This window comes from Chanodichthys erythropterus, chromosome 14, assembly GCF_024489055.1.
Source record: "Chanodichthys erythropterus isolate Z2021 chromosome 14, ASM2448905v1, whole genome shotgun sequence".
Lineage (NCBI taxonomy): Eukaryota > Metazoa > Chordata > Actinopteri > Cypriniformes > Xenocyprididae > Chanodichthys > Chanodichthys erythropterus.
Window position 1 is genome coordinate 32,265,405 of NC_090234.1, and position 14,360 is coordinate 32,279,764.

General features: G+C 38.3%; 1 protein-coding gene across 4 annotated transcripts in view; it reads left to right on the forward strand.

The window, feature by feature from the left end:
* usp9 (ubiquitin specific peptidase 9) overlaps positions 1 to 14,360 on the forward strand; it is a 33,821-nt gene that overhangs the window by 11,373 nt on the left and 8,088 nt on the right. For 2 of the 4 annotated variants that reach the window (XM_067408562.1, XM_067408561.1), the window contains exons 12-35: positions 6 to 212; positions 383 to 519; positions 720 to 758; positions 1,359 to 1,492; positions 1,618 to 1,705; positions 2,583 to 2,925; positions 3,206 to 3,301; positions 3,383 to 3,594; positions 3,705 to 3,945; positions 4,091 to 4,240; positions 5,182 to 5,302; positions 5,391 to 5,521; positions 6,176 to 6,454; positions 8,311 to 8,436; positions 8,696 to 8,833; positions 8,931 to 9,097; positions 10,669 to 10,777; positions 10,893 to 11,039; positions 11,127 to 11,273; positions 11,392 to 11,599; positions 11,718 to 11,938; positions 13,659 to 13,849; positions 13,934 to 14,107; positions 14,209 to 14,350. In XM_067408562.1, the coding sequence (XP_067264663.1) occupies positions 6 to 212; positions 383 to 519; positions 720 to 758; positions 1,359 to 1,492; positions 1,618 to 1,705; positions 2,583 to 2,925; positions 3,206 to 3,301; positions 3,383 to 3,594; positions 3,705 to 3,945; positions 4,091 to 4,240; positions 5,182 to 5,302; positions 5,391 to 5,521; positions 6,176 to 6,454; positions 8,311 to 8,436; positions 8,696 to 8,833; positions 8,931 to 9,097; positions 10,669 to 10,777; positions 10,893 to 11,039; positions 11,127 to 11,273; positions 11,392 to 11,599; positions 11,718 to 11,938; positions 13,659 to 13,849; positions 13,934 to 14,107; positions 14,209 to 14,350 (3,948 nt within the window). The remainder of the gene's footprint in view (positions 1 to 5; positions 213 to 382; positions 520 to 719; positions 759 to 1,358; positions 1,493 to 1,617; positions 1,706 to 2,582; positions 2,926 to 3,205; positions 3,302 to 3,382; positions 3,595 to 3,704; positions 3,946 to 4,090; positions 4,241 to 5,181; positions 5,303 to 5,390; positions 5,522 to 6,175; positions 6,455 to 8,310; positions 8,437 to 8,695; positions 8,834 to 8,930; positions 9,098 to 10,668; positions 10,778 to 10,892; positions 11,040 to 11,126; positions 11,274 to 11,391; positions 11,600 to 11,717; positions 11,939 to 13,658; positions 13,850 to 13,933; positions 14,108 to 14,208; positions 14,351 to 14,360) is intronic. The other 2 variants (XM_067408563.1, XM_067408564.1) reach the window with 1 other exon arrangement.

A 14,360-nucleotide genomic window follows, 5' to 3' on the forward strand; every position in this document is an offset into this window, starting at 1 on the left:
TGTAGGAGAGCTGGACTAATGCAAGTAAAAAGCAGAGAGAGAAGTTACTGGAATTGATTCGTCGTCTGGCAGAGGATGACAAGGATGGTGTGATGGCTCACAAAGTGCTTAATCTGCTGTGGAATCTGGCCCATAGTGATGATGTTCCTGTGGATATCATGGACCAGGCCCTTAGTGCTCATATCAAGATTTTGGACTATAGCTGCTCCCAGGTACCGTGATCAACCTTAGTTCAGTTGTTCGCTCTCAAATTAAAACTGGAAAATTGACTGAATTTCTTTCTTCCAAGTCATTTTGGAGATGTTTTGGTCATTTGGAACAATGTGAGGGTGAGTAAACTTGAGGATGTTGAATTAAAAACAGTGTTTTTCTTCTGTTGTAGGATAGGGACACACAGAAGATGCAGTGGATAGACAGGTTCATAGAAGAATTAAGAACTAATGACAAATGGGTGATTCCTGCACTGAAGCAAATACGGGAGATCTGTAGCCTCTTTGGAGAAGCCCCCCAGAATTTAAGGTAATGCAACTGGTCTCAACCTACTTTAACCATTAATAGCATTGATACTTGTTTTAGTGCACAAAAATAAGTGGACAAAAAGACATTTTTGGTCTTGTTTGCTCATATTTAATGAGTATTTATATGAAATTCACCCACACATTTTGGGATGAGCATGAAAATGTAGCAAATGTATCGTACACATCCCTGTTGTTTTTCAGAAAGAAAATACCTATTAACTTACTAAAGAGCTTAGAGGGGTAAGTGGACAGTTAATTTTGGGAAATATTATTATTATTATTGTTAGTCTAATTTTAAAGCTTAAGTTTGCTTTTGAATTTCAGTAAATCAGTAATCTGCTTGGTGTCTCCTTCACCATCTAATCAAATCACCAATCAGTGTCCATGGATAAGATTCATGTGTATAAAGCTTCTTACAGTAAGAGTGCTGCTGTGTTTGGTATTTGGACAAGGTTTGGATCTAGTGCACTCTTCCTTTGGGATGCTTTAAACATGTGAGTCCATTGGACAAAATAAAATTGCAGAGGAAGGCTGAACTCACATTTTCCAGTGCTTTCCAACACCTTATGCAATGAGTTTTATGTGACGACAAATTCTTTTTCTGCCTTTGCTTTGATGTCGTCTCGGGATATCGCTTCTCTAATGTAAATTTAAGCTTTCAGTTAGGGACAAGGAAATGGTCTGTTTCTATATACCTAAAAAGCCCATTTTCACATAGTTTAGGTGAAGAACTTCCAATATAATGGACATATTAAAAATAATTAATGGGAAGGAAAGTTAATTCAGTTATGTTTTTTTTTTTTTTTGTAGTAATGTGTTTTTTTTTTTTTTTTTCTTTAGTCAAACGCAGCGGAGCCCCCATGTCTTCTATCGACATGACTTAATCAACCAATTGCAGCACAACCATGCACTGGTCACTCTTGTAGCAGAGAACCTGTCTGCATACATGGAGAATATGAGGCAGTTCTCAAAAGGTTTGTGACAATATTAATGACAGTTATTATTATTCATTAAAAGTAATTTAAAAAATTTGTTTTTATTCTGATTTATGCCCACAATGTTGAACATTTTTTTGATGCTAACTTTTATGTTTTATCAGAGCACACAGACTTTGATCCTCAGACAGTTAGGCCTGGAAGTCGGTATAGTCATGTTCAGGAGGTCCAGGAACGGCTTAATTTCTTGAGGTATTTATAATTCACAAGCATCCTTCCTATATGCTGCATACATTGCAGAACCCAACTTCAATTCCACCCCTTTCTGTTTTCACATTGTTATTGCACTCCAAGCATTACTAATTTTCACAGAGTGTCACAGTGTGTACTAGATTAAGCTGTTTATCACTGTAGCTAGGTAATAAAGGTGCCAGAAATGGAACATTTTTTTTTTTTTTTTTTTTTACTTCACATTTTTACTTGTTTTTCCATCTCTTTGAATTTATTACCAAAAGTAAATGCGCATAGAAATGTTCTTTGTGTACTAGACTATTGTACTATAAAAAGCAAATTATTTGTCATAAATGGCAAGATTTTTGTACACCAAGGAATAGTTTCTTGGTGTGCATCTGTGTTCAGAATAGGGCTGGGCGATGTATCGAATGATTTTGTCACGCGCATTTCTTCAGTAAAGCCGGTTCCCTGATTGCCGCTAAATCGCCATCACCTGCTTTCAAATGAAGCGGCATTTAATAGACAGAGCCGTAGTTCACTGATAAGACACGCAATATCGCGTTCAATATCGACGGCGATACATATCGATATTGAACGCGATATTGCGTGTCTTATCAGTGAACTACGGTTCTGTCTATTAAATGCCGCTTCATTTGAAAGCAGGTGATGGCGATTTAGCGGTAATCAGGGAACCGGCTTTACTGACGAAATGCGCGTGACAAAAGCATTCGATACATCGCCCAGCCCTAGTTCAGAAAACAGATTTCACACCAATCAAACTTTGTCAACAATTGAATTTGGTCTGCACCAAAGGGTCTATTATGAAAACAGACATAATAGACTCTTAGACTCTCTAAAGACTCTTAACAAATCACTAAATACCCTCATGCTTCAGGTTCTTACTAAAAGATGGGCAGCTCTGGCTGTGCGCACCTCAGGCTAAGCAGATCTGGAAGTGTCTGGCAGAGAATGCGGTGTTCTTGTGTGATCGGGAGGCCTGCTTCAAATGGTACTCCAAACTCATGGGGGACGAGCCCGACCTCGACCCCGACATCAACAAGGACTTCTTTGAGAACAATGTGCTGCAGCTCGACCCCTCGCTGCTGACAGAGAACGGGATGAAATGCTTTGAACGATTCTTCAAGGCAGTCAACTGCAGGGAGGGCAAACTAGTGGCAAAACGCCGGGCGTACATGATGGATGATTTGGAACTCATAGGGCTGGATTACCTGTGGAGGGTAAGCTGTTGGATCTTCATGGGTATGTTCAGAGGTGCTTGTTCTGGGATATTACCTGCCTAAAACGTCTTCATCTTTAGTCTGTTGGTTATTTTGAAATATTTCACTGTACTATAAATGGCAAGAAGCAAAGTTGGAAAAAAGCCCTTAAATGGAACGTTTGGGTTTGTAATCTGTTATCAGATTTTTTTGTTACTGTAATATCAACAGGTGATAAATGTCTGTCTGAGCTCAAACCATCTCTCGTCCTTTTTTTTTTTTTTTTTTCTTTCATTGACAGGTTGTGATTCAAGGAAGTGATGATATTGCTAGCCGAGCAATTGACTTGCTTAAAGAGATTTATACAAACCTTGGACCAAAATTACAAGCCAATCAGGTAATAGTTTAGTGGAGATGCATATCACTTGCTGTAATAAATGTTGGGCTGCTCTTGAGCATGTCGCATGACTGTTTGCAGGTAGAGATCCATGAGGATTTTATTCAATCTTGCTTTGACCGCCTCAAAGCCTCCTATGACACTCTGTGTGTGCTGGATGGAGATAAAGACAGCATTAACTGTGCCAGACAGGAGGCCATCCGCATGGTGAGAGTACTGACTGTGCTCAGGGAATATATAACTGAGTGTGACAGTGACTACCATGAGGAGAGGACCATCCTGCCCATGTCTAGGTACACCCATTCAACCCTGTCATAAATGAACTCAATTAAATTATTTTTGCTTAGCTGTGATGGCAAGATTCTAACAATCTCTCTCTATGACTGTTTTCTTTTCCTTAAAGGGCTTTCAGAGGAAAGCATATTACGCTAGTTGTACGTTTCCCAAATCAAGGCCGACAAGTTGATGATCTGGATATTTGGTCACATACCAATGACACAATCGGTTCTGTGCGACGCTGCATTCTGAACCGAATAAAGGCCAACAGCACGCACACCAAAATTGAACTTTTCATCGGGGGAGAGATCATAGACCCAGCAGATGACAGGAAGCTAATTGGGCAGCTAAACCTCAAAGACAAAACTGTAGGCATTTGCTTGGCTGTTTTTATCAATTTACACAATAGGGAATTTCACACACACAACCTTTGCCTTAAGTTTAACAGCATGTGTGAATGGAATTTGTTCTTATGGTTTACAAGAGTACGTTTTCTTTCTCCCTCTCTCCCAGCTCATCACCGCAAAGCTCACCCAGGTCAGCGCCAATATGCCTTCCAGTCCAGACAGCTCCTCAGACTCCTCCACTGGCTCCCCTGGGAACCATGGCAATCACTATAGTGATGGGCCAAACCCTGAAGTGGAGAGCTGTCTTCCGGGAGTGGTGAGCATCATGCCATTCAGGCACATAATTGAGCTGAATTGTCTATTGTTTTAGGGTAATGTTTACAAATTGAAAATGGAGTGCATCTATGTTCAGAAACTGTGTTGACAACTTATGTATATCTGCCCCTGGTGCTTGTCTGCAGAATATGTAGACTTTACATTCACTTAAGACCAGACAGTGACTTAAATTACTGGTTACTAACATGGTGCAAAATGGAACGCGTTTCCTCTTCACACATTTTATCATCCAAAGAATCTTATAAAAGTTGACTTGGACAGTCAGAAGTTATTAAAATGTATGTAAAAATAAATTTCATGCGATTCACATGATATTTCTAAACTAAATTTACAATAACAATACAAAAAAGTGTAAAAAAAAAAAAAAAAATCCTAACTGGTCAGGTGCTCTTTTTTTTAATTCTGAGCAAACAGATTGTTTGTCCTGCAACTTTGGACCTTAGAGGCACATATGTCAGAATCCACAATTCAATTCAATCTCTTGGTAATTTTTATGTTCTACTTTTATTTTTAACATTTTGAATCTACTTGGCAACAGTGGCTGTTTGATTTAAGTTATGATTAATGTAATTGGGAAAAACATTACACTTAAGCCATTTTGAAGAATTGAATGTTTATCAAGCTTAACCCAGCACCAATATCGCAGATCCCTTCTCCCCTGGTCATCATTTATTCAAGTATACGTTATATTAAAGTGTATATTGTAGGCTGTAAACATCCCTTTGCTATGCCCTTGAGCAAGGAACTTAACACCATTGCTCTAGGGGATTGTCCTTGTAATAGGTGTATTGGAAGTGTTGCAGAAATGGCAATGGTTGCAATGCATTCAGTATTTATATTTATCACTGCATTTATTATAACCGTCTTTAATGTTTTGTGTTGGGCAATTTTAATTGGAACCTCTGATTTTTATTGTCTCAGATAATGTCGCTGCACCTGCGCTACATTTCTTTCCTCTGGCAAGTTGCAGACCTGGGCTGTAATCTCAACATGCCTCTCCTACGGGATGGAGCTCGTGTTTTAATGAAGCTCATGCCTCCAGGTGCTCTATATGCTTCATTAGATGTCTGCTTGAGATGACTAGCTGTACCGATCTGCCGTCTCTATTCATTACGCTTTCTGCTTTCCAGATAACGCCACGGTGGAAAACCTGAGAGCCATTTGTCTGGATCATGCCAAACTTGGCGAAAACAGCCTTAGCCCTACGTTGGACTCGCGTTTCTTTGGGCCATCACCATCTCAAGTGCTTTACTTGATAGAGGTTTGTTTGGTTTTTAATATGACAATAGTCACTTTTCCACCATTGGGCCAAACAGTTCCAAGATTGGTAGGGAATAATTCCAGTTATATATCAGTCTGGAATTATCTGATAGAATGGTAGAATGTGTGTAGTGGTGCCACCATTCACTCTTGTCTGTTGTCTGGCTACCTCTGTAGCTGGCCAAGCGTGGTATTTTAGTGAAGTAAACGCGGTCGCTATTTACATCTCGTATGTCTGTAAACTCTTGCATCTGTAAACTATTACAAAGAGCTCTGTTATCATCCCCTCAGTGGAAAATGAAACCAAATTCATAGCGGCTGGGCCGGATCGGAACAGAATGGAACGATAAGGCAAAGAGAGCGGTTTGGCCTGACAGTGGAAAAGTGGCTAATATTTTATGAAACTATCCAAGTATAGACACACACTTTCGTTTTAGTTTTTTAGATTTTATTTTAATTTTAGTGTAAGTTTTAGTACTTTTGATGCATGCTTTAATTTATTTATTTATTTTTATTAAACTGATTGACTAGATTCCAAGGAGTCATCTCAGGACAATCAAATAGCAATAATAAGTTATATAGACACAAGAAGTTGTTGTATGCATATAATACAAATGATACAAAATGTCAGGCAAAATGTCTCTGTGTACCTCAGGTGGTGTACGCCTTGCTCATGCCTGCCAGTGGGACGTTGGGCGAGGATGCTAGTGACTTCCAGTACAACTTCTTGAAGAGTGGTGGCCTGCCACTTGTTTTGAGCATGCTCACCAGAAATAACTTCCTGCCAAATGCTGACATGGAGACCCGGCGGGGAGCTTATCTCAACGCACTAAAAATAGCCAAACTGCTGCTTACAGCTGTAGGCTTTGGCCATGTGAAGTCTGTGGCGGAGGCCTGCCAGCCTGTGGTGGAGGGGACTATCCCTGTATCTCCTGTAAGTTGCCCTTGCTTGAGCTCCTGACTGTTCCTTTTAAGGAAGGTGTTGCAGAAGTATAAGCACAATACCTTCAGTGACTATTACTTTACAGAAAAAAAGAACAATATTTACACATAAGGTTTAATTAAAAAAAACTTTATAATCTTGTTTTAGTCTTGCCATTTTTATAAGGAACACATGTTAGTATTTGGACTTTAAAACTGTAGGAAACATGAGAGAGAGAGAGAGAGAGAGGGAGGGAGTGAGAGAGAGAGAGAGACTTGGCATCACAGGGGGAGAGAGTGAACCTGCGGTCACTTGTGCGCTTTGTTTTACTCTTTTGTCCAGTACCACATCTCATAAAAGTGCACTTGGCATGGCCCTAGTATGTAGTTAGGATCAATTATGGGTGAATGGGGCGGTAAAGTTTTACTGCAAAAACGGAATTCTGTTGGAAACACTGCAAGTAAGTGAAGTGTTTCCTACTGAGTGGTGTTGATTCAGTGGATTTTATAGGTTCAGTACTGAGCATTTTAGGTTATATCTAGACTATAACCTTTCGGCCTCCTTGACATTCATCAATCATATTAGAAACAGGCTGGCTTGGCCTATGTACATCCACAAATGTCAAGGGTGTACAGTGTCTTGTGAGGAACACTCACTCCGACTCCAGAAGCATTTACATGAGGGCTTATTATTAACCCTGAGAAAGAAGGAAGTCAGATGTGCTTGAATCATGCAGTTTTCTCTTAAACTTCCATAAATTCTTTAGTTGAAGTGTAACCCGCTTTGTATTGTTACAATGTCGGTAGTATATGCAAGTAAACAATGTTTATTTGTTCTCCGTCTTACCTGGTCTGAGTAATTCACATTTATTGTTTTGACAGCTAGGGCTTTTGTGAAAACTACAGATTATACTTCCGCATTTTTGTCACCGTCCATGGACAAAAACACAGAGGTTTTTCAGATTTTCAGAGTTCTCTCCATATATACAATTCTTTGCAGCCTTTAGCCACTGCCTACAGCACACTGGATCCTTCACTGGAAACAGAAAGTCACTCCTGATAAACATTTACTCTCTGAATTCTTGCATTTGAGAACAAAACAAAAGTCGATACGATTTTGACAAAGTTTGCTAAGAAGTATTTCTTACTAAAGGAAGGTGCTGTTTGACTCTGCAAAGCATATCCATAGCAGACTGGTGGGAGTGGCATTGGATGGCAGCATGGCCAGTGCATTATGGGTGTTGAAGTTTTCCTATCTATTTGGCAAAAGGGACAACAGCAGTTGTTTGTTGTTGTTGTTGTTTTTTCTTTAGTCAGGTACCACCGATTTAATTTTTTATTTTTTTGCCTTTTTACTGTATAGGCAGCCACGTTTTATTGAAAGCCCATTTTTCCAGCGATGAAGGACCCATTTAAAAAAAAAAAAAAAAAAAAAAAAAAAAAAAAAAACATGATTTGAGAGATGAAGTCATTGTTTTAGGACATAAAAATTTCTGATGTTCGGTAGAATTTGTTGCATGTAAACACGTTACAGAAGTTTTTTTTTTTTTTTTTGTATTTCTTGAGATGAAATATTAAGCATATTACAAAAACATTGATAGTAATAAGAAATATTACTTGAGAACCAAGTCATATTAAAATATACATATTACACTGAAGACTGGAGTAATGACTGCTGAAAATTCAGCTTTGACATTACATAAATTGCATTTTAAAATATATTAAAAAAGAACACTTATTTTAACTTGTAATGATACTTCACAGTATTACTGTTTAACTGTATTTTTGATTAAATAAATGCAGTCTTGGTGATTTATAAGTGATTTCTTTAAAAAAGCAAAACGGCATTCTTTCTTTATTCATTCGTAGATAAACCAGACTACACATGACCAAGCTCTAGTGCTCCAGAATGCCCTGCAGAATATCCCCAACCCATCTGCCGAATGCATGCTGCGGAATGTGGCAATCCGTCTTGCCCAGCAGATCTCAGATGAGGTATGTTATACTCCGTACAACCTTAGCCTGCAGAAACTGGTTTATTTGCATTCCATTCAAATGATTGTTCTCAACTGTCTTGGCAAAAATGTCTGTAATGTATTTTATGATCAAAAGATGATGTACTATTGATGTTTGTTGCATAGTGTTTTGTTAATACCTCTCCTTTTCTTTGAATGTGATAAAAGACATGTACAAGGGAAATGCCTCATGTTTAAGTCTCAGTTGTCTTAGTTTGTCTTCCTATTCCTGTACCTAGAACTTCTTCCAGGCCTCCAAGTATATCCCAGATATCTGTGTCATTCGAGCAGTTCAGAAGATAGTCTGGGCTTCTGGCTGCGGCTCTGTTCAGCATGTCTTCAGTTCTAATGAGGAGATCAGCAAGATCTATGAGAAGGTTCTAGTTCTTACCTATATTGGAAAAAACCTAATATGTGATTGACTGATAAGAATCAGACTCTATATTTACACCTGTTATGTGTCATCTCCCGCAGACCAATGCTGGCAATGAGCCGGATGCAGAAGACGAGCAGGTGTGCTGTGAAGCTCTGGAAGTCATGACCCTTTGTTTCGCCCTTATGCCCACTGCACTAGATGCACTTAGCAAAGAAAAGGCCTGGCAAACCTTCATAATAGATCTGCTGCTGCACTGCCAGAGCAAGTGAGTTATCGTAGACTTAAGTATTATGCTTGTTTTAGTGTGTGTGTGTGTATATATATATATATATATATATATATATATATATATATCGCACCCTATATATATATATATTATAGGGTGCGATTTGTGGAAAAAAAACAGGTGGGGGGGTGTTTTGAAAAGTTTTTTTTTTTTGTTAAAAACCACAGTGGAGCTATATACTATTTTGGCAGCTGTTACAGAAACATATGTACAAACAATTCTTAATTTCTGATAGAAATGCAAAATCAGTCTGTAGTTATTAATAGAATAACGAGACACAAACCTTTACTTTTACTTTTTTACTTTTGATCACAGTGCATACACATATAAACGTTTAGTCCAAAAGTGTGCACATTTGTAGAAATACATGTTTACCTCAGATTTCATTAGATAAAATATTAGCTGTGCCGTACGCAGGGTTTAATAGTTACGGAGGACAGAAAATGTTGTTTGCTAGGGGGGTACGGGGGCATGCTCCCCTGAGAAAATTTAGATTTGTGCATACATATGTGCATTTTTAAGACGTTTTAAGGCCAGCAAATTGGATAACAATAGCTTTAAAACCATGTCAACAAATACATGCATGCACAGTTTTGAGGCAGCTTTAATCGCATGTTTGGTCATTTCATGACTTAACTTAAAACAGAACAATGATGGTTATTGCTTGTAGTTTCTTGTGCACTTTATTTAAGCTTATAATAAAGAAATTATGCAGTGTGCGCCGGCACATTTGCATGTGCAATTCTTGAGCATGAGCACAGTATAACGGCTGATTGGACAGTCATGTTAATTTTTCTGAGTTTTACAGACATAGCCTGACAACATCTCATCTGAGCGCAGTTCACTGTTGTCCAAGTGAAGCTCCCTCGTCGTCACCTGCACCTTTTCCGCGCTCGTTTGATTTGCACCTGGCACTGAGGCGATCGGAACGCGCGTCTGAAAAGTGTCCCGTTTGTTGTGGTCATAAAGAGACGGTTCTTTATAAATGCAGTGTTTTACTTGGCGATGTTTTAAAAAAAGATTTTTATTTTTGGTATTTAATATGCTCTGTTGGTGGTTTGTGGAGTAGCATCACAGGGGGGATTTTTTTTTTTTTTTTATCTCCACAGGGGATAAAGTTAATTCAGCAGAGGCAGGGATACATAGATCAGAAGGGGGGAAATCTCCCCTGTCCCCCCTACAAATCGCACCATATATAATATATATACATATTACACTAGACTTTCAGAAATGTTTTTAATTTTTGTTTTAAATTTAAGTGCCTGAATTGTAAAACCCTTAAATGTAACTTTCATTTAATTGATTTTAATTTATTAAAATATATTTAATTTTTATTATTATTAGTAATGATTAATTAATGCAACTTATTTACGTAATGCCAAGAAAATGAACTATGAAACCAAAGAAGTAAAGTTTGCCAATGCTCAGTGAGGAATTCAGATCTTGAACTCTAAATTAAAATTTTATATATGGTTAAATAAAAATATGGTTTAGAGAAAAAACAAATGTTGTAAAATTCATTGCTAATACATACTGATATTTGCTCCTAGGTCCGTTCGTCAAATGTCCCAAGAACAGTTCTTCCTCATGGCAACCCGATGTTGTATGGGCCATAGGCCTCTTCTGTTCTTCATTACCCTCCTCTTCACAGTTTTAGGTGTAAGTGTCTTGCATAATTCTCTGGGACAAAGCTGGAAGATTAAAATGTTTCTTTGTTTTGCTAATTCAGAACATCTCATGATTTTATATTTCCCTGTATCCTTTTTTGTTCCAGAGCACTGCAAAAGAGCGGGCAAAGCACGCTGCTGATTACTTCACTCTTCTAAGGCACTTACTCAACTATGCATATAACAGCAACATTAATCTTCCAAATGCAGAAGTTCTCTTAAACAATGAAATTGATTGGTTAAAGCGAATCCGGGTATGTTCATTTACTTAAAACTTCTTTTTGGAATGAAAACAAAGTGAACTTTAGTCAATTTTGAGTCTTGCCTCTCTTTAATTTTAGGATGAAGTGAAGAGGACTGGGGATCCTGGGGTTGAGGAGACCATTTTGGAAGGTCATATTGGTGTCACAAAAGAGCTACTGGCTTTCCAGACCCCGGAGAAGAAGTTCTACATTGGCTGTGAAAAAGGAGGTGCTAGTCTCATCAAGGTAATCTCCTTGGCCATTTTTACTAAATGACGACAAAAAAAAAAAAATCTCCTGTTTGTGACTGCATTGTCATGTCAAACTAATTGATCTTCCTTTTCTTTATATGAACTCTTATTAGGAGTTAATGGATGACTTCCTGTTCCCAGCATCTAATGTGTACCTGCAATACATGAAGAGTGGAGAATTCCCTACTGAACAGGCAATACCTGTGTGTAGCACCCCAGCCACCATCAATGCTGGCTTTGAACTGCTGGTTGCACTTGCCGTCGGATGTGTGCGAAATCTCAAGCAGATTGTGGACACACTAACTGATATGTACTATTTAGGTGTGTGAGCAAACATTAGAAAGAAGTGTAGCGGATTCTGATTCCTAGAAACAATGCAATCAACCACATCATATATGCAGTTATTTACGTGTTTTGTTTTTTTTTTTTGTACCTTCAGGTTGTGAACCACTTACTGAATGGGAATATTTGCCACCAGTTGGGCCACGGCCCACCAAAGGGTTTGTGGGTCTGAAAAATGCAGGTGCAACTTGCTACATGAACTCTGTTATCCAGCAGCTTTACATGATTCCCCCCATCAGGAATGGCATCCTGGCCATCGAAGGCACAGGCAGCGAAGTAGAGGATGATATGTCTGGAGACGAGAAGCAAGATAATGAGGTACTGCCTGACATGGTTCATTTCAGCAGTCTGTCAAGTTAATGAGAATTTTAAGCCATATGTGAATGCTTTGAACAAACTTAGACCCCTAAAATGCAAAACGAATATCTCTAGAGATGGTCAGAGTATGGTTCACAGTTTTCAATTTAATTTCTGTTTCAGTAATTGTATGTGCTTTTTTGTCTTTGAGTTAGCCCATTGAGTTAACAGGCCCTCTAAAGCTTGCGGTGGGATTAGTGGGGGGTAATTGAGAAAGAATAGGCAGAAAGTCAAGTGAGAAGAGGCAATGCCTCCATCACGCTATGATTGGATATGATTGATCATGATTGGATATAATTGGTTCGTGTAATAAATCCCACCTCTTGTTTTCGTGTATTTTGCGAATCGTTCTGAATGAACAAATTCATGGTGTTAATGGGAAGACTAATTAAAAAGTAAACACACATCACCGCTTTTGTCACTTCAAAATCAAACTTGAAATGGTCTGAAAAGATGATAACTGTGTGGTTTTCTTTAGTGAGCAATCAGCTTGATGAAATTAAAGGTAATTTTTTTGTCTATGACCAGTGTTTAATGAGCTTGATGACTGATGATCAGAAAATAAGTTGACTTAAAAAAAAAAACATCAGTTTAGAAATAAAATATATTTGAATTGTTACTGCCTTTTTTCTATTTCACTTTAATTAATCTAAGGGTACATTTAAACGACAGCGATGTGCTAAAAACAGAAAAGTTTTTCCTTTGTATTTTTTTTGCATACAGACAACACCATTGTCAAAATATTCCCCGTTCACACGGATCCCCAAAAACGACCAAAAAAGCTGGATCTGTAAAAACGGCGATGGCGCGTTGTAAAGAAACACTACACGCCTATAGATTAAATGTGTAATACGGATGCGCACATCACCGTTTTCACAAATTCACGTTTTTGTAGTTTACATAGAGATAACAGTATCATTTTCAAGTACTTGCACTTTGAAACACATTTTCAAAAGTTTGCATTTTCAGGCCCCCAAAACGCCATTGTCTTGTAAATGAATGGCCAATATGCCTAAAAAAAAAAAAAAAAGTGTACGTTTTTAGCTGAAAACAGACTCTTAGTACTTAAACACTTCAACATACTTTAGCACAAATCTTATACTTTTTATTTTCAATAATATAGATAATGGTTTTAGTTGACAATGACAACACTGAACAACAAACATTGCAACAACACTTTTCAAAATTTCATTGCGTTTTTAACCATAGAAATTTTTATGGACCATTAATACCTGTCAAAATGATGGTGAATAAAATTTGGGATTCATATTGCCTTGGGAACAGCTCAGGTGGAGGGTTGTGGTTTCTCATTTCCCAGTATAATTAAGCTCAGGTGTGTGTGCTTTAATAATCCAGAGAGCGCTAACATCTTCCACTTGTTGTTCTGGAAGCACACTTTAGTAGACTGCTCCATGAGAGATTGTGTCTTCAGGTCCTATTGTATGTTCATTTTATTAAAATTAAATTACATTTGTACAAAACTTGTTTAATTGTTGAACTGCCCAATGATGATCATCATCCTTTCTCATTACCAACTGACTGACAAATGTAGCCATCTCCTGGGTGTATATGCCATGTGGACATTCCCTGGAGCTGAGGGCATTTTTACAAAAGATTTCTTTAAAGCATTATGCAATAGAATTTAGTTCAATTTACTGAAAATCTTGCTTTAATATTGCAGAGTAATGTGGATCCCCGGGATGAGGTGTTTGGCTATCAGCACCAGTTTGAAGACAAACCTTCTCTCAGTAAGTCAGAGGACAGGAAGGAATACAACATTGGGGTTCTTCGGCAGTTGCAGGTCATCTTTGGACACTTGGCTGCCTCCAGGTTGCAATACTACGTCCCTAGGGGTTTCTGGAAGCAGTTTCGGTAAGCTCTCCCTCTCTTTTATACAAGCATCCTTTATTTTAAGACTACAGAGACTAAGACTTGACTCATCTCTTCTCTCTACAGGTTGTGGGGTGAGCCAGTCAATCTGAGGGAACAGCATGATGCTCTGGAGTTTTTCAACTCACTGGTGGACAGTTTAGATGAGGCTTTGAAAGCATTGGGTCACCCTGCCATGCTGAGCAAAGTACTGGGTGGCTCTTTTGCTGACCAGAAAATATGTCAGGGCTGTCCTCACAGGTACATCAGAAATCTAATACTGTGATTTGTTAGGAATTAGTTTTTTTTCCTCTTACTAGATTCTTTGTGTCCCAATGAAACACTCCATACTGTCTTTTCAGATATGAATGTGAGGAATCGTTTACGACGTTGAATGTAGATATCAGAAACCATCAAAATCTCCTTGATTCTATGGAGCAGTATGTGAAAGGAGACTTGCTTGAGGGTGCAAATGCCTACCACTGTGAAAAATGCAACAAGAAGGTGTGTGTTC